The following is an 18,524-nucleotide window of genomic DNA, read 5'->3' as shown; positions in this document are numbered from 1 at the left end:
CTCCAGACCCACAGCAATGTGGTTGACTGTTGACTCTTAACCTCAGAAATGGCCGAGCGAGACAATCAGTTAAGGGCAATTAGGGATGAGCAATAAATGCTGGCCTTACCAGCATCGCCCACATCCCGTGAATAAGTAAAAACAAATCCAGGTGCAGGATAAGGAGAATGACCATAGAGAGACCATAAGATGTCAATTCCTCTCTGTGCTCATTTAAGAACATAAGAATTAGGAGCAGGAGTTGGCCACATGGTCCCTCGAGCCTGCTCCGCCATTCAATAAGATCATGGCTGATCTTCGACCTCAACTCCACTTTCCCGCTCGATCCCCATATCCCTTGATTCCCCGAGAGTCCAAAAATCTATCGATCTCGGCCTTGAACATACTCAACGAAAGATTCACAACCCTCTGAGTGAAGAAATTCCTCCTCATCTCAGTCTTAAATGGCTGACCCTTTATCCTGAGACTGTGCCCCCTAGTTCTAGACTCTCCAGTCAGGGGGAATCAGCATCTAGCCTGGCAATACCCCACTCAGAATCTTCTCTGTTTCAACAGGTCACTAGGAACCAGGTTTTACTGTTATTGGTGCTTCAGGGGAAGATGGTCTTGTCATGGCTGGTGACCCGTGTTCTGTCATTCCCTGCCTGGCAGTGATGCAAGTGGTGCGCTGGAAATTCATTCAGATCTTTCCAGGAATGTGTGTTCAAATGGTGCAAAATGAAAAAAAAAAGCACCACCTTTCGGGTTACCACAGGGTTGGATGGACACGAGCTGGATTCTGCAACCACCGAGGTTCCTGCTAAGCCGCGCGGGCGCACCACGGTCTGGAGGTCCCGCACAGGCCGCTAAGCGGCTTTTAAATGGAAAAACTGATTCGAACGGCCGCGCAGCCCAAAAAAAATTAGCGGGAACATTGGTTCCCCCCCTCCTCCTCTCCGCTAATAAATGACGTTTCCTGTTGTGCTGTTTTGTAGCGCGGAGCAAAGACTGAAGACATCCTCACAAGGGGAGGGAATGGCAGATGGAAACACTAATCGCCGTGCCAGAGAACCAGAGGGGAGATGAGGAGATCTTTTTAATTTTTTTAAAAACACAGCGAGTTGTTGTGATCTGAAACGCGCGGCCTGAACAGACGGTGGAAACAGATTCAATAGCAACTTTCAAAAGGGGAATACTTGAAAAGGAGAAATGTGCAGGGTTATGGGGGAAGAGCAGGGGGGGAGTGGGGCTAATTGGAGAGCTCTTTCAAAGAGCTGGCACAGGCACGATGGGCCAAATGGCCTCCTCCTGCACTGCATCATTCTCTGAAGACTGTTGGGCGCCTCCTCGCGCTGGACCGAACAACGGCATTAGCATCATCTGCACCCCCGCTTTGAGGCAGCAAGTTCAGGGACTCCGAGTGACAAAATAGAGGACTTGGCATATCCTCAAACCACACGGCCTGTCTGAAGGAGTTAAAAGGGCTAAAATAAGGGAATTGAGGAACCGAACATATATCCAATGTACATGTCCCATAGGGAAGTGTGGTGGAATGTAGCCAAATGGTCAAACTGTCAGCGGCTACCTGACTAATGGGCACAAACATTTAGCTACCAATTGAGGAATGTGGTAAAGATAACATATGGGGTCACAGGACTATGTAACGGTCAAAACGTGCACACAGGTCGCAAGAATTTGCACCCGAAATCAACTGTATAATGTAAGCCACGACTTAGAACAACAAACTGTATATAAGGCAGGGGATCTTAGCGATCGGAGAGCATTCATCCCAGCATGAGTGTCTCCCCTATCGGCTTGTAAATAAAGTTGCTTTACTGAACGAACCTCCGGACTCCGAGTGATTGATTGGGAATAAGGCGGACGTCGACGCTTTATATCAGAGGGTCCGTCTCGGGGAGAAGAAGCTCTCCCGGTTACCCTTACACTGCCCAAAACAATTCCTACCCCCAACTTGTAAATTTCAAGCTTGCGCTCGTCATCTCCGAGATAGATCGGAGAAGACCAGGAGGCGGTGAAAATACGAAAATGAGCTCAAAATCTAGACGGCACATTCTTAAACCAAGTCTTGGAAAAGTGAAGGAGCACTTACAGACATTCTTGGTGGCTTCTACGACAATGTCCTGCGTTCTGTTACACTCAAAGTGGAAAGAAACGTTCAGGTGATCGCCAGGCTCCAGCTGCAACTCAGAGGAACAGGCGGACGAGACCGGAAACTTGCAGATGCAGAAGGGAGGCGAGGACTTGCCGTCATCCTTCAGCATCTGTTTAAATTTCACAGAAACACCGTCTTCTTTTTTCAGTTTAATTTCAAGCCTCTCTGCAGGATTTAAAACAGAAGAAAGATTCAGAAGAGTGCCAGGATCTGTTGGTTTTTCCTGGGGCTTCCCGGGTTGCCAGATGCAACACTGATCCTCGCACTCGGGAGGTTCCGGGGTTTGATCCCAAGTTTGTTTTGGGTTCGTTGCAACCAATGCAAATCAACCTTTCATACAGCCCGAGAGAAATCCATTGGACTTGTAACACAACAGCACACTTAATTCCCATTTAAAGCTTATCCAACTTTTACCATTTTGATTGCTTAAACAAGGGGTTCTAAACATAACATATGCCGAGGAACTGAGAAATATAAAGAAAGAAAGACTTGCAATTCTATAGAGCCACTGAGAGAGAAGACATTGCTACAAAAAACAAAATATTGGCCCGGAATTTGCAGCCGGCGGCGAAGAGAAGGCGTTCACCGCCAGCCCCGGAGTAAGCTTCGCACGAGGATCTCCCGATCTCTTTGTGGCGAGAAGTCCGGCTTTCCTGACGTGTTATTGAAATCAACGCAAGTTAGTGGGGAATCCCTAGCGCGAGCTGCTGTGACGTCAACAGGCTGTCTAAGCAGCCAATCACAATGCAGGATTCTCACAGACAGCAAACCAGGAAGTGAAGAAGCTCTTAAAATTCTAACTTTTAAAAAATGTTCGAGAGAGCGAAACAAAGATTAAGGCTCTCACACGGGGAAAAGGCAAACCTGGAATAATGTAATTGTAATTTTTATTAAAATGGATAAATTTGACTCTCCACAAAATTTAAATTAGTTTTTCAGGGGCTGTAACTTTTGTTTAGCCGTCAATACGCTGTTAAAACCTCAATTACACCTAATCTAAAAGAGTCTGACTTTTAATGGAAAATTTAACAGCGGAAAAGCCAAGTTTTCCGGACTTGAAAGGTTTCACAGATTTCCGGCTCTGTCGGGGGGTGGCGGGGGGTCACAGCGCAGCCAGTGTCGGAGCAGCTAGTGGCTGACCGCAACTTCAGGATTTCCTCGTTAGGCTGCGCCAAATCCCAAACTTGCGGTCAGTTTCAAAGTGGAATGACGGCCAACGCTGCCAGTTCACCGTCACCCCGACCGCTGATTCCGGGCCGTTGTAACAGGTTATAAATTGTACCGGGCGACTTATGTCCATTTTTGTTAAAAAACGGTATAATTATCCTTAATTTTCCACACCCAAGGGACAAGTTTAAACATAACCACAAATCATTAGTATGGGGAAAGCTTACTAATGTGTTGATTCAAATTGCACTCAGCAAATTCTGCAGCACATTAAAGATTTATTATACATACATACATACATACATACATACAACAACTTGCATTTATACAGCGCCTTTAACATAGTAAAATGTCCCAAGTCGCTTCACAGAAGCGATTATCAGACAAAATTTGACACCGAGCCACATAAGGAGATATTAGGGCAGGTGACCAAAAGCTTGGTCAAAGAGGTCGGTTTTAAGGAGCGTCTTAAAGGAGGAGAGAGAGGCGGAGAGGTTTAGGGAGGGAATTCCAGAGCTTAGGGCCCAGGCAGCTGAAGGCACGGCCGACAATGGTGGAGCGATTAAAATCAGGGATGCTCAAGAGGGCAGAATTAGAGGAGGGCAGAGATCTCAGGGGGTTGTGGGGCTGGAGGAGGTTACAGAGATAGGGAGGGGCGAGGCCATGGAGGGATTTGAAAACAAGGATGAGAATTTTAAAATTGAGGCGTTGCTTAACCGGGAGCCAATGTAGGTCAGTGATATGGGTATTAAAATAATAAACATATCTTATTAGGAGCACTAAAGTCAGGTAATTAATCTCAACCTTCTGATTTCAAATATGTTCTCTTCAAGAATATTTTTTCTGCCCATTTCCATTTCTAAGTAAGACTTTTGCAAAGTACAGTCACAAAGGAACTTCAATGAATTAATTGGCAGGACAGGTTGAGAAGGCCGTTAAAAAAGCATACGGGATCCTTGGCTTTATTAATAGAGGCATAGAGCTGGATTTTGTCAATAGGGAGCTTTTGGAGGCGGGACTCCCACTTTTTGGGTTGTAGTCCCGCCTCCATTGACTTGTGGCCAACCCACGCTATTTTCCCTTGATTGACCTCAGCAGGCCAATTAAGGGACACCTGGTTACTGGTGACGTCAGCGATTGACATTTCATCTGTCAAGAGCTTTTGACAGATGAAAAATCAGCATTTGACAGCTCTGTGAAGCTGTCAAACACTGACAATCTGTCTTCTAACTGGAGTCCTTCTACTCAGACTCAGTTAGAGATCTCTCCAGACCAGAAAGCAGAGGCTGCAGCTTTTGACAGTTCAGCGGCCATTCTGCTTTCCGTGCCGGTGAGCTGAGGGACTCCAGAGAACTGAAGGAAGGAAGCCTGCAGGAGAAAGTAAAGGTAAGTAAAACTTATTAAAACACTTTACACTTACCTCACACACTTACCTCTGCACACATGCACCCATCACTCACCTGCACAATGGACATCTCGATCCCCTCCAACCCCTTCAGACCCAGTTAATTGGCACTAATCCCCTTCTCACCTCGGGGAGGCGGCTCCCAGCACAGGTCGGATACCTGCCTCCTGGGACATTGGCACGGAGGCGGGTTGGGGGTGGGATGGGTTCCTGCCCCCCGATTCTGCAATTTTCCCACCCCTCCCGCCTCCACGGGGCTTGGAAAATCGAGCCCATAGAGTACAAAAGCAAGGAAGTTATGATGAACCTGTATAAAACACTGGTTAGGCCCCAGCTGAAGTAGTGTGTTCAATTCTGGGCACCGCACTTTAGGAAGGATGTCAAGGCCTTGGAGAGAGTGCAGAGGAGATTTACTAGAATAGTACCAGGGACGAGGGACTTCAGTTATGTGGAGAGACTGGAGAAGCTGGGGTTGTTCTCCTTGGAGCAGAGGAGGTTAAGAGTAGATATGATAGAAGTGTTCAAAATCATGAAGTGTACAGAGTAAATAAGGAGAAACTGTTTCCAGTGGCAGGAGGGTCGGTAACCAGAGGACACAGATTTAAGGTGATTGGCAAAAGAACCAGAGGGGAGATGAGGAGAATATTTTTTTCACGCAGCGAGCTGTTGTGATCTGGAATGCGCTGCCTGAAAGGGCGGTGGAAGCAGATTCAATAGTAACTTTCAAAAGGGAATTGGATAAATACTTGAAGGGAAGAAAGTTGCAGGGCTATGGGGAAAGAGCAGGGGGAGTGGGACTAATTGGAGAGCTCTTTCAAAGATGGGCCGAATGGCCTCCTTCTGTGCTGTATCAGACTGTGGTGCTATGAAACGTGATCCTTTGCATAACTGCCTGATAACAGGAGAGTTCTCCCCGGTGTCCTGGGGCCATTATTTAGCCCTCAGTCAACATCACTAAAAACTGATGATCTGGTCATTATCACATTGCTGTTTGTGGGAGCTTGCTGTGCGCAAATTGGCTGCCGCATTTCCTACATTACAACAGTGACTACACTTCAAAAAAAGTACTTCATTGGCTGTAAAGCGCTTTGAGACGTCCGGTGGTCGTGAAAGGCGCTATAGAAATGCAAGTCTTTCTCTTCTTTCTTTAACTTGTCCAATAGCGTGACGACAAAGGAGAAGAGATTTGCAGCTAACAGTGGGCGGTAGAACTTTAAAGTACTTTAAATTGACCTTGAACATTATCTTTCCCAGCCGCTCATCTGTTGGGTAACCATGGTGATGAGACGTTGGAGAACTCAGCAGGGGGGTTGAATAGAAATGATTTGAGATGGCCGTTGGGATTTGTTTGGTTGTCAGAAGCCGCCACCCTCTGTACTGCCTACCAACGAACCAGAGTGTGATTGGACAGACATATTCAAATACTTTTTTTTTAGAATAAATTTAAGCAGCGGGATGAATTGGAGGCATTTTGCTGTTTCAGCATTTCTTGGCTTGGCTCTTGCATCCAAGCCTGGAAATAAAAAACGTTGCAGGCTTGTATAAACTGAGTGAAGAGGAATGCGACCCTGAGGTTACGAGCCTAGCTACTGAGTGATCTGTTCAGGTAGAATGCAGTGTTGTGTCAGATCCAATCAAGACCAGACATGTAGAGAGAGGATAGCTTGTGTTGCACATTGCGGTCCTATATGACTGTCTCTACTTGCAATATAATGTTACATCAGACACAAGGGGCTGATTTTCCTTGCTGTTTCTGATGCTCTGGAGTTGCTCGAATGGTGCAGGAAATTTTGTCCAGCCAGGAAACTCGCAGTGAAACTGCACTGGGAGTGTCAGCCTTAGATTTTTGTGCTCAAGTCTCTGGAGTGGGACTTGAACCCACAACCTTCTGACTCAAGAGGGGAGAGTGCTACCAATTGAAATAAAAATGAGGACGTTGCTCTGATGGGCAAGTGATCGGCCATGTCAATATTACACCTGGATAGCAATTACCCCCAGCACCACTGACTGGCCGGCATTAACCTTTGCTGCTGCAGGGGGCAGGCCCCAATGCCTCAACCCAGTCTCTCACAGCCCTCCCTTGGTTGGAGAGAAAACTAGATCCTTTTGCATCTTGCCCCGTTTTCCCAGATCAATTTCTTCAGGCTGACTTTCTCCACACAGAGAGGGGAAGACCACAGCTTAACCTGGGCCCCGCCCCCGCCCCATAACTCCTGACAATTGGTTTGTTCAACATCCAATCAAAACTATCACCTTGAATGAGGAACCCTCCCTTTGAGATGGGAGCCATGGCAACGACACTACCTACATAACTAAGTCTCCAGCTATGCTCAATGAATGAAGCAAATCCATCATTGTAGATGTGAATTTTTGAGATGTGTTAATGAGCCTCCCCATTGTCTCAACCAATGGCCCAGAAATTCGGGTCGGGGGCTTCCCGTGGGTGCAAGCCCCCGACCTGCACTTACCTAGCGCGCCGGCCGTTGTGCTGTGGGCCCGCGTGGGATTCCGATCCTGGGCCTCCTCCAGCTGACGATGCGCAGTGCTTGCGTATCCCAGGGGCACAGTTAGTTCGATGCGTCACCTGGGGTCACGTGGGCCATGGGGAGCCAATCGTAGCAGGGAATGCTTCATTCATAAGTGTGACAGGAAGAGCTGTCAAAACTTAGAAATACTACGGGCCCCAAAACATCACTAAATCTTCAAATAAATTTTAAAAAGCCATCACATTTTTAAAGTAAACTATAAATTACATGAAATAACTATTTTAAACAATAATTTAAATTTTTGAAAAAATAATTTTATTTTCTAACGGGGCTAAAAATAAACTTACCTTTCTTTAAAGTATTTAAAAATAATAAACCTGTGGAAAAAATGTTTTAATATTAATTAATTCACCACTTACCTTGTAAAAAGCAGGCCTTGCGACTGCTTTTTATATGCGTAACTTCTGGAGACTTAGCCTCCCGGAGAAACCTGCAAAAAAAATGTACGTTCGATGCGCACGCGCAGCCTCTCCTGCGCACGAGTTCGACCTCTGAACCCCTTCTTTCAGGGGAACGGAAGTGCCGGTTTCCCGCGCATGTGCAGTGCATGCAGGAAACCGGCACTTCCATTGGGCTTACGGGTGAGTAGCCCGTGTGTACTCACCCGTGGAGAGCCGAATTTCTGGGCCCATATGTTATTGTTAATATGCACAATTCTGTTAATTAGTTTTTCTAGTACCCCAGCTAATGAACATCCCAGATAGCTTATATTTTTCTGGAAGTTAATCCTTTGTGAGCTAAACTGATCTGCATCGCAACATCCGTTGTCAGCTGTGGCTCCGCACCCTCGCCTCTGAGTCAGAAGGTCGTGGGTTCAAGTCTCACTCTAGAGACTTGAGCACAAAAATCTAGGCTGACACTCCAGCGCAGTGCTGAGGGATCGCTGCACTGTCAGAGGTGCCGTCTGTTGGATGAGATGTTAAGCCGAGGCCCTGTCTGCTCTCTCGGGTGGATGTAAAAGATTCCATGGCACTATTTCGAAGAAGAGCAGGAGAGTTCTCCCCGGTGTCCTGGGGCCAATATTTATCCCTCAATCAACATCACTAAAAAACAGATGATCTGGTCATTATCACATTGCTGTTTGTGGGAGCTTTCTGTGCGCAAATTGGCTGCCGCGTTTCAGTGCCTGAAAGGGCGATAGAGGCAGAAACCCTCATCACATTTAAAACGTACTTGGATATGCACCTGAAGTGCCGGAACCTGCAGAGCTACGGACCGAGAGTGAATGTTGGGCCTGGTTGCAATGATCCTATGGTTAATAACACCTGGTCTCTGTTTTGCTACTCGGAAATTGTCGGAGAAAATACTTTAATGAAGACTTTTTTTTCCTCCAAGTAATGGATCATCTTACTGCTATTGGGAACGAGAAGACTTAAAATATGAAAGAAAAGAATTCAATTTAAATTGCAAGTAGCTAGGCGTCCTCCATGAAATTGAGCAAATTCTCTTTTTGCATGAAAACCCATGTTCATTTCAATTGCAAAAGTCCTGGAAAATGCACCAAATAAAGCGCAAAAGTCAAAGAGCCAACCAACCCTCCCCGTCCCAGAAAAGCATTCTTGTGCTTTCAGCTCCTGCATGCCCTTTCAAGCTTATCTATTTGTGTCTGGGCCTTTACTCTGGGCTGTTTTAGAGTTAACACCAGCTTTAATTGATTTTTTTTTGCCAGCTCTTAGAAGCTATTTGCCAGATTTGCTTAGTTTTCCAGTTTGGCACACACGCTAACTATCAGATATTCTGCTGATGTAAATCGGGAGATGACAAGGCCAGACTTGTGTAGTCACTAGTTTCATGTCTTGAGATTTTTTACCTATTTGTCCCTAGCAGGGATTTTCAGATAGCACAGTCGTTCTGTTACTGGGCTAGTAATCCAGAGACCTGGACTAATGATCCGAAGGTAACAACAGAAAACGCTGGAAACACTCAGCAGGCCAGGCAACATCCGTGGAGAGAGAAACAGAATCAACGTTTCAGGTCGAAACCCTTCTTCAGATCTCAGTGGGCAGCACACTCGTCATAAGGTTGTGGGTTCAAGTCCCGCTCCAGTGCGGTGCTGAGGGGGTGCCGCACTGTCGGAGGTGCCGTCTTTCGGATGAGATGTTAAACCGAGGCCCCGTCTGCTCTCTCAGGTGGACGTAAAAGATCCCATGGCACTATTTCAAAGAAGAGCAGGGGAGTTCTCCCCGGTTTCGACCTGAAACATTGACTCTGTTTCTCTCTCCACGGATGTTGCCTGGCCTGCTGAGTTTTTCCAGCGTTTTCTGTTGCTATTTCGGATTTCTAGCATCCGCAGTATTTTGCTATCGTAATGATCCGGAGACTTGAGTTCAAATCCCACCTACTACAACTTCTATTTATTTGCAATTTAAATTCAGTTAATTAAATAAATCTGGAATAAAAAGCTACCAGATTGTCGTATAAAGCCCACCTTGTTCACTAATGTCCTTTAGGGAAGGAAATCTGCCGCCCTTACCCGGTCTGGCCTATATGTGACCCCAGACCCACAGCAATGCGATTGACTCTTAGCTGCCCTCTGAAATGGCTTAGCAAAATGCTACAAAGAGTACCTTCACCACACGGACTGCAGCAGTTCAAGGCGGCGGCTCACCACCACCTTCTCGAGGGCAATTAGGAATGGGCAATAAATGCCGGCCTTGCCAGCGATGCCCACCTCCCATAAATGAATTTAAAAAAACGCGGCAGCCACTTTGTGCACAGCAAGCAGCAATGAGTTCCAAGGTAATTTAGTGATATTGGTTGAGGGATAAATATTGGTTGAGGGATAAATATTGGCCCCAAGACACCGGGGAGAACTCCCCTGCTCTTCTTCGAAATAGTGTCATGGGATCTTTTACATCCACCTGAGAGAGCAGACGGGGCCTCGGTTTAACGTCTCATTCAAAAGACGGCTCCTCCGACAGTGCGGCACTCCCTCAGTACTGCCCTGGATTGGTAGGTCTCTGAAGCGGGACTTGAACCCACGACCTTATGACGAGTGTGCTGCCCACTGAGCCACAGCTGACAACATAAAGTAATAGTGGCACTCTGCTTGCAGCCCCCACCCCCCGCCCCAACTACTCCGCATTTCTTATCCCCTGTTGCCACTGTAAGAACACTGTGGAGTCCCTGATCTTGTAGTGGCAGCAACAATAGGTAGGAGATTCCAAGTGACACTTGGAGAGGAGCGGGTAAGAGAAAGGGAGAGGGGCTGGTCTGCGCTAGTTTTAAAATGCTGACTCACTGTCAAATGCAGACACCAAGCATAACAGAGTTATTTATCACTGGAAATGAATCATGCCCCTCTCTCGATCAGTAATGCTTAGTGAGGACCACAAAGGTAATAATCTCTGGATTACTATCTGAGCCACGAGCAAATTTGCATAGGGTAAATAAGATCAGAGAGATGAACGTGTGGCTCAAAGACTGGTGTGGGAGAAATGGGTTTCGATTCATGGGGCACTGGCACCAGTACTGGGGTAAGAGGGAGCTGTTCCGTTGGGACGGGCTTCCCTTGAATCCTGTTGGGACCAGTGTCCTGGCGAATCGAATAACTAGGGCTGTAGAGAGGGCTTTAAACTAAATAGTGGGGGGGGGGGGTGGGGAGGGGGGAGGGTTCAGGTGAACGGGAATTTAAAAAGTCAAAGAGAAAGGAGAAGGCAATAGAGCAGGGTAGCGATGGGGGTAATGGTAACCAGAGTGTGACAGGAAGGGACAGAACCTATAAAAATAAGAGTGCATCAGAAAGTGGGGTCAAAGCACGGAAAAATAGTATAAAGACAAAATTAAAAGCTCTTGCTACGAATGCTGCATGCATTCAGATAAAGATAGATGAGTTGACAGCACAAATAGAAATAAATGGGTATGATCGGATAGCCATTACAGAGATGTGGTTGCAAGGTGACCAAGGTTGGGAACTGAATATTCAGGGGTATTTGACATTTTTGAAGGATAGACAGAAAGGAAAAGGAGGTGGGATATCTCTGTTAATAAAGGATGAGATCAGTGCAGTAGTAAGAAATGATATTGGCTCAGAAGATCAAGATGTAGAATCAGTTTAAGTGGAGATAAGAAATAATAAGGAAAAGAAGTCACTGGTGGGCAAAGTCTATTGGCCCCCTAACAGTAGCTACACTGTAGGACAGAGTATAAATCAAGAAATAATGGAGGCTTGTAAGAAAGGTACAGCAATAATCATGGGTGATTTTAATCTTCATATAGATTGGACAAATCAAATTGGTCAAGGTAGCCTTGAGGAAGAGTTCATAGAGTGTATCCGAGATTGTTTCCCAGAACAATACATTGTGGAACCAACCAGGGAGCAGGCTATCTTAGATCTGGTACTGTGTAATGAGACAGGATTAATAAATGATCTCATAGTAAAGGATCCTCTTGGAAAGAGTGATCATAGCATGGTTGCATTTCAAATTCAATTGGAAGGTGAGAAAGTTGGGTCTCAAACCAGTGTCCTGATCTTAAATAATGGCAATTACAATGGTATGAAGGCAGAGTTGGCTAAAGTGGACTGGGAAAAAAGATTAAAGGGTAAGACGGTTGATAAGCAATGGCAGATATTTAAGGAGATATTTCATAACTCTCAACAAAAATATATTCCAGTGAGAAGGAAAGACTTTAAGAGAAGGGAGAACCATCCATGGCTAACTAAGGAAGTAAAGGATGGTAGCAAATTGAAAACAAAGGCATACAATGTTGCCAAGATTAGTGGAAAGCCAGAGGATTGGGACATTTTTAAAAACCAGCAAAGGACAACTAAAAAAATAGAGAGAGAGAAGATGGATTATGAGAGTAAACTAGCAAGAAATATAAAAACAGATAGTAAGAGCTTCTACAGGTATATAAAAAGGAAGAGCTTCTACAGGTATATAAAAAGGAAGAGAGTAGCTAAAGTAAACATTGGTCCCTTAGAGGATGAGACTGGGGAATTAATAATGGGGAACAGGGTAATGGCAGAGATTTTGAACAAATATTTTGTATCAGTCTTCACGGTAGAATACACTGAAAGCATCCCAATAATACATAATCAAGGGGCTATAAGGAGGGGGGAACTTAAAACAATCACTATCACCAAAGTAAAAGTACTTGGTAAAATAATGGGACTAAAGGTGGACAAGTCCCCTGGACCTGATGGCCTGCATCCCAGGGTCTTAAAAGAAGTGGCTGCAGAGATAGTGGATGCATTGGTTGCAATCTACCAAAATTCCCTGGATTCTGGAGAGGTCCCAGCGGATTGGAAAACCGCAAATTTAACGCCCCTATTTAAGAAGGGAGGAAAACAGAAAGCAGGAAACTATAGACAGTTAGCCTAACATCTGTCATTGGGAAAATGCTGGAGTCCATTATTAAGGAAGCAGTAGCAGGGCATTTAGAAAATCATAATACAGTCAAGCAGAGTCAGCACGGTTTTATGAAAGGGAAATCAGGTTTGACAAATTTGCTGGATTCTTTGAGGATGTAACGAGCAGGGTGGATAAAGGGGAACCAGTGGATGTGGTGTATTTGGATTTCCAGAAGGCATTCGATAAGGTGCCACATAAAAGGTTACTGCACAAGATAAGAGCTCACGGGGTTGGGGGTAATATATTAGCATGGACAGAGGATTGGCTAACTAACAGAAAACAGAGAGTCGAGATAAATGGGTCATTTTCCAGTTGGCAAACGGTAACTAGTGGGGTGCCACAGGGATCAGTGCTGGGGCCTCAACTATTTACAATCTACATTAATGACTTGGATGAAGGGACCGAGCGTAATGTAGCCAAGTTTGCGGATGATATAAAGATGGGTGGGAAAGCAAGTTGTGAGGAGGACACAAGGCATCTGCAAAGGGATATAGACAGGCTAAGTGAGTGGGCAAACATTTGGCAGATTGAGTATAATGTGGGAAAGTGTGGGGTTATCCACATTGGTAACAAAAATAAAAAAGCAAATTATTATTTAAATTTAGAGAGATTACAACATGCTGCAGTACAGAGGGACCTGGGGGTCCTTGTGCATGAAACACAAAAAGTTAGCATGCAGCTACAGCAAGTAATCAGAAAGGCAAATGGAATGTTGGCCTTTATTTCAAGGGGGTTGGAGTATAAAAGCAGGGAACTCCTGCTACAACTGTACAGGGTATTGGTGAGACCACACCTGGAGTACTGCGTACAGTTTTGGTCTCCTTATTTAAGGAGGGATATACTTGCATTGGAGGCAGTTCAGAGAAGGTTCACGAGGTTGATTCCTGCGATTAATATATTTAAGGAGATAGATAGATTTCTAGATGTAAAAGGAGTCAAGGGGTATGGGGAGAGAGCGGGAATATGGTATTGAGATAATCATATTGAATGGCGGAGCAGGCTCGAAGGGACGAATGGCCTGTTCCTATTTTTCTATGTTTTCTATGTTTCTATGAAGGGTTGACTTATGAAGGAAGGTTGAGCAGGTTGGGCCTATACTCATTGGAGTTTAGAAGAATGATAGGTGATCTTATTGAAACATATGATACTGAGGGGGCTCGACAGGGTAGATGCAGAGATGAGGTTTCCCCTCATGGGGGAATCTAGAACTAGGGGGCAGAGTTTCAGAATAAGGGGTCGCCCATTTAAAACTGAGATGAGGAGGAATTTCTTCTCTCAGAGGGTCGTGAATCTGTGGAATTCTCTTCCCCAGAGAGCCGTGGAGGCTGGGTCATTGAATATATTTAAGGTGGAGATAGAGAGATTTTTGAATGGTAAGGGAGTCAAGGGTTATGGGGAGCGGGCGGGAAAGTGGAGTTGAGGTCGATGATCAGCCATGATCTTATTGAATGGCGGGGCAGGCTCGAGGGGCCGAATGGCTGACTCCTGCTCCTATTTCTTATGTTCTTACGTAGGACTGGGTGGCACAGTGGGTTAGCTCGATGTCGGTGCACCATTGGATTAACTCCAGCCCAGAAGGCCTCCTCGCTGCTGCCTGTTACATTACAACAGTGACCACACTTCGAAAATACTTGATTGGCTGTAAAGTGCTTTGGGATGTTGTCAAAGGCGCTGGAGAAATGCGAGTCTTTCTTTCTGTCGAATGAGTGCCATTGATTTTAGCCGGGCCGCTAGCTGGAAGGAAGCCAATCAATTTGTGGCGCTGTTCTTTGAACTGCGCTCATTAATTCAGTTCCGTCACTTTCTCGGGTTCAGTCAATCTTTGGGTTCTCCCGCCCCCCCGTACACCAAAAACCAGTAGCATCATCAGCACCTCTCAATTAAACTGGGAGAACCAAATGGATGATGTGAAAAGCAAATCAGAATTTGGCACGTCCGAGAACAAACCTCTCTAAGCAGCTTACTTTACCGATACCTTATTGAGTGCTGCCCACAGTTCCAAGCAAATCGCACGGCCCGTCTTGAACCCCCTCCCATTCAAGTCATCTATAAACACTAATCTGTGCAATGAAGCAGGTTCCAAGAGTTAGGTACGCCACAAACTCCACGCAATTACAGACACTGATTGGAAGGCAACAAAAAAAAAAGCCAGAAGGCAAGTAAGTGCAAAAACATGGCATAAGTATTAATTCATGTTGCTGTGGAAACAGGGTACGTTCTAACAAAGCGCACACTAGGAGAGTCAGAATGGGCAGCATTAATTGTATTGGGCAGTGTCTCAGACTGATGTGTTATCTAGCTGGATCTTCGATGAATTCATTCAGCGCTTGCCCGAGAAAGGGAGCGCAGGAAAGCAGGCAGAGGCAACGCGCTTCCCCGCCAAGGGAAAGAAAGGCCTCCAGCTTGATCCCGCAACCCACTACCAACTGAAGAGCATCACAAGGGACTGAGAAATGGGTCATCTCTGGGGCAGGAAGTGGCGTGTTGGGGGCTCAAAACAGGGAGGGAGGGGTACAGAAAGAGAGAGAGAGAGAAAGAGTGTGTTGGAGAAAGATTACAAACACAACAGAATGAATTGCATTGCTATAGCGCCTTTCACGACCTCAGGAGTCCCAAAGCACTTTACAGCCAATGAAGTACTTTTTGAAGTGCAGTCACTGTTGTAATCACAGAATCACAGAAACCCTACAGTGCAGATAGAGGCCATTTCGGCCCATCGAGCCTGCACCGACACATATCCCACCCGATCCCCGTAACCCCACGTATTTTAATCCCCCTAACACTAAGGGTCAATTTATCATAGCCAATCAACCTAACTCGCACATCTTTGGACTGTGGGAGGAAACCGGAGCACCCGGAGGAAACCCACGCAAACACGGGGAGAATGTGCAAACTCCACACAGTCACCCGAGGCCGGATTCGAACCCGGGTCCCTGGCGCTGTGAGGCAACAATGCTAACCACTATGCCACCATGTAGAAAAAACTGCAGCCAATTTGCGCACAGCAAGCTCCCACAAACAGCAATGTGATAATTGACCAGATAATCCATTTTTTAATGATATTAATTGAGGGATAAATATTGGCCCCAGGACACCGGGGAGAACTCCCCTGCTCTTCTTCAAAATAGTGCCGTGGGATCTTTTACGTCCACCTGAGAGAGCAGACGGGGCCTCATTTTAATGTCTCATCCAAAAGACAGCACCTCCAACAGTGCGGCACTCCCTCAGCACTGACCCTCCGACAGTGCGGCGCTCCCTCAGTACTGACCCTCCGACAGTGCGGCGCTCCCTCAGTACTGACCCTCCGACAGTGCGGCGCTCCCTCAGTACTGACCCTCCGACAGTGCGGCGCTCCCTCAGTACTGCCCCTCCGACAATGCGGCGCTCCCTCAGTACTGACCCTCCGACAGTGCGGCACTCCCTCAGTACTGCCCCTCCGACAGTGTGGCACTCCCTCAGCACTGCACTGGAGTGTCAGCCTAGATTTTTGTACTCGAGTCTCTGGAGTGAGACTTAAACCCACAACCTTCTGACTCAGAGGCGAGGGTGCTGCCCACTGAGCCATGGGGTGACAGCCCAAGAATGGAAGGAACATCAAGTATAAGCACCAGGAATAATGATAGAGATGGAATAAAAACACTGAGCAAAATGACTGCTGGACTATTAAGGACCCAACCCACAGTGCTGTGTCTAAAGGAGGGGCATAGTCATGAACAAGACAACATTTACCTCCATAGGCGGCGAAGAGCTCAACTTTAAACCGCAGGGTAACCGCTCGGGTTTCGAGATGTCCATGTCGCAGTTCTGCAATGTCAGCATAAAGCTTTTGTGAAATTTGCTTGCCTTCTTTCCGAGCATTGACGGGCCGTAGTACGTGCCAGCCTCCCTCTTCACACATTTAGGGAGGGTGAGGTTCTCTATGGTGACGTTAGCATGGTACTCTGAAGGAATAGAAAACTTCCAGCTCATCAGCTCATCGTTTGGAAAGCCCTGCGGCCAGTTTGCGGACATGAAGTAGACGGGAGACCCTGGCTCCAGCACTACCTCGACAACACTGAGCTCTAGGATTAGAGAAGAAAATGGTCGGGAATTATCAGCACCAAGAACTCAAGAATTCTCAACAGGAAAGAAGTTAACAGATCCAACTAGCCCGGCTTCCCCCCACCCCCAACTTCCCCCCCACCCCGGCTCCTCCCCCCCGGCTCCTCCTCCCCCCCCCCGGCTCCTCCCCCCCCCCCCGGCTCCTCCTCCTCCCCCCCACCCGGCTCCTCCCCCCCCACCCGGCTCCTCCTCCCCCCCGGCTCCTCCTCCTCCCCCCCGGCTCCTCCCCCCCCCGGCTCCTACTCCCCCCCCGGCTCCTCCCCCCCCCCCCCGGCTCCTCCTCCTCCCCCCCACCCGGCTCCTCCCCCCCCATCCCCCCCGGCTACTACTCCCCCCCCCCCCCCCCGGCTCCTCTCCCCCCCCCAGCTCCTCCTCCTCTCCCCCCCCCGGCTCCTCCTCCCCCCCCCCTGGCTCCTCCCCCCCACCTCCCCAGCTCCTCCCCCCCCGGCTCCTCTCCCCCACCCCCCAGCTCCTCCTCCTCCTCCTCCCCCTGGCTCCTCCTCCCCCCGGCTCCTCCCCCCACCTCCCCGGCTCCTCCCCCCCGGCTCCTCCCCCCCGGCCTCGCCCCCCTCCCCGGCTCCTCCTCCCCGCCCCCCCTCCCCTCCAAGAGATCAAACCTGCACACCCATCATCTCACCTGAAGCAATTTCTTCAAACCCTTTTACAATCTTGAAAGTTTCAAATAAATTAGCTCAAATTTTACCTTTTCCAGAGAAAGCAAGCTTTATCTTCTTAATCTCTCATAATTTAATTCCTTGATACCTACAATCATCTTTGCTGCTCACCTCAGTATCTTTTCAAATGCAATAATATCCTTCATGAATGTTGAGTGTGGAACCCCCCCATATCAAGCTGAAAGTATTAGAGTCACATTATATTAAACTACCTTGAAAAATCAAAACCTGCCTGTAATGAAGTACATACGAACAGGTACAGCAGTCTAGTGGTTATGGTACTGGACTCGTTCATCCATCGTCCCTGTGCTCACTGACCTACCGGTTAAGCAACGCCTCAAATTTAAAATTCTCATCCATGTTTTCAAATCCCTCCATGGCCTCGCCCCTCCCTATCTCTGTAACCTCCTCCAGCCCCACAATCCTCCGCGATCCTCTAATTCTGGCCTCTTGACCATCCCCAATTATAATCGCTCCACCATTGGCGGCTGTGCCTTCAGCTGCCAGGGCCCTAAGCTCTGGAATTCCCTCCCTAAACCTCTCCACCTCACTACCTCTCTTAGAACATAAGAACTAGGAGCAGGAGTCGGCCATTCGGCCCCTCGAGCCTGCTCCGCCATTCAATAAGATCATGGCTGATCTTCAACCTCAACTCTACTTTCCCGCCCAATCCCCATATCCCTTGATATTCAAAAATCTATCGATCTCTGTTTTGAATATAGTCAACGATTCAGCATCCACAGCCCCCTGGGGCGGAGAATTCCAAAGATTCACAGCCCACTGAGTGAAGAAATTCCTCCTCATCTCAGTCCTAAATGGCCGACCCCTTATCCTGAGACTGTGACCCCTGGTTCTAGATGCTCCAGCTCTCCTCCTTTATGACGCTCCTTAAAACCTACCTCTTTGAACAAGCAGTATTTTGCTTTTGTCTTTGAACAGGATTTGGGTCAACTCTCTCTCTTTTCCTTTATGCGGTTCGGTGCAAATTAAGTTTGAAAAACTCTCCTGTGAGGCACCTTGGGACATTTTGCTATGTTCAAGGCGCTATATAAATGGAAGTTGATGTTGTTGTAGTAACCCAGAGGTCATATCAAACTAAACAAGAAATCTGGTTATTCTCGTGAG

General features: G+C 47.2%; 1 protein-coding gene across 1 annotated transcript in view; it reads right to left on the bottom strand.

The window, feature by feature from the left end:
- Positions 1 to 18,524, bottom strand: part of LOC147117902 (CUB domain-containing protein 1-like) — an 85,429-nt gene that overhangs the window by 28,524 nt on the left and 38,381 nt on the right. The window contains 3 exon segments of the mRNA XM_085989302.1: positions 2,090 to 2,317; positions 16,354 to 16,398; positions 16,401 to 16,685. Of these exon segments, the coding sequence (XP_085845428.1) occupies positions 2,090 to 2,317; positions 16,354 to 16,398; positions 16,401 to 16,685 (558 nt within the window).

This window comes from Somniosus microcephalus, chromosome 5 (genome assembly GCF_052327205.1).
Source record: "Somniosus microcephalus isolate GS21.2 chromosome 5, FLI_Smic_1.0, whole genome shotgun sequence".
Taxonomy (NCBI): Eukaryota; Metazoa; Chordata; class Chondrichthyes; order Squaliformes; family Somniosidae; genus Somniosus; species Somniosus microcephalus.
The sequence above is the reverse complement of the archived record's forward strand: the minus strand, read 5'-3'. Positions and strand labels throughout refer to the sequence as shown.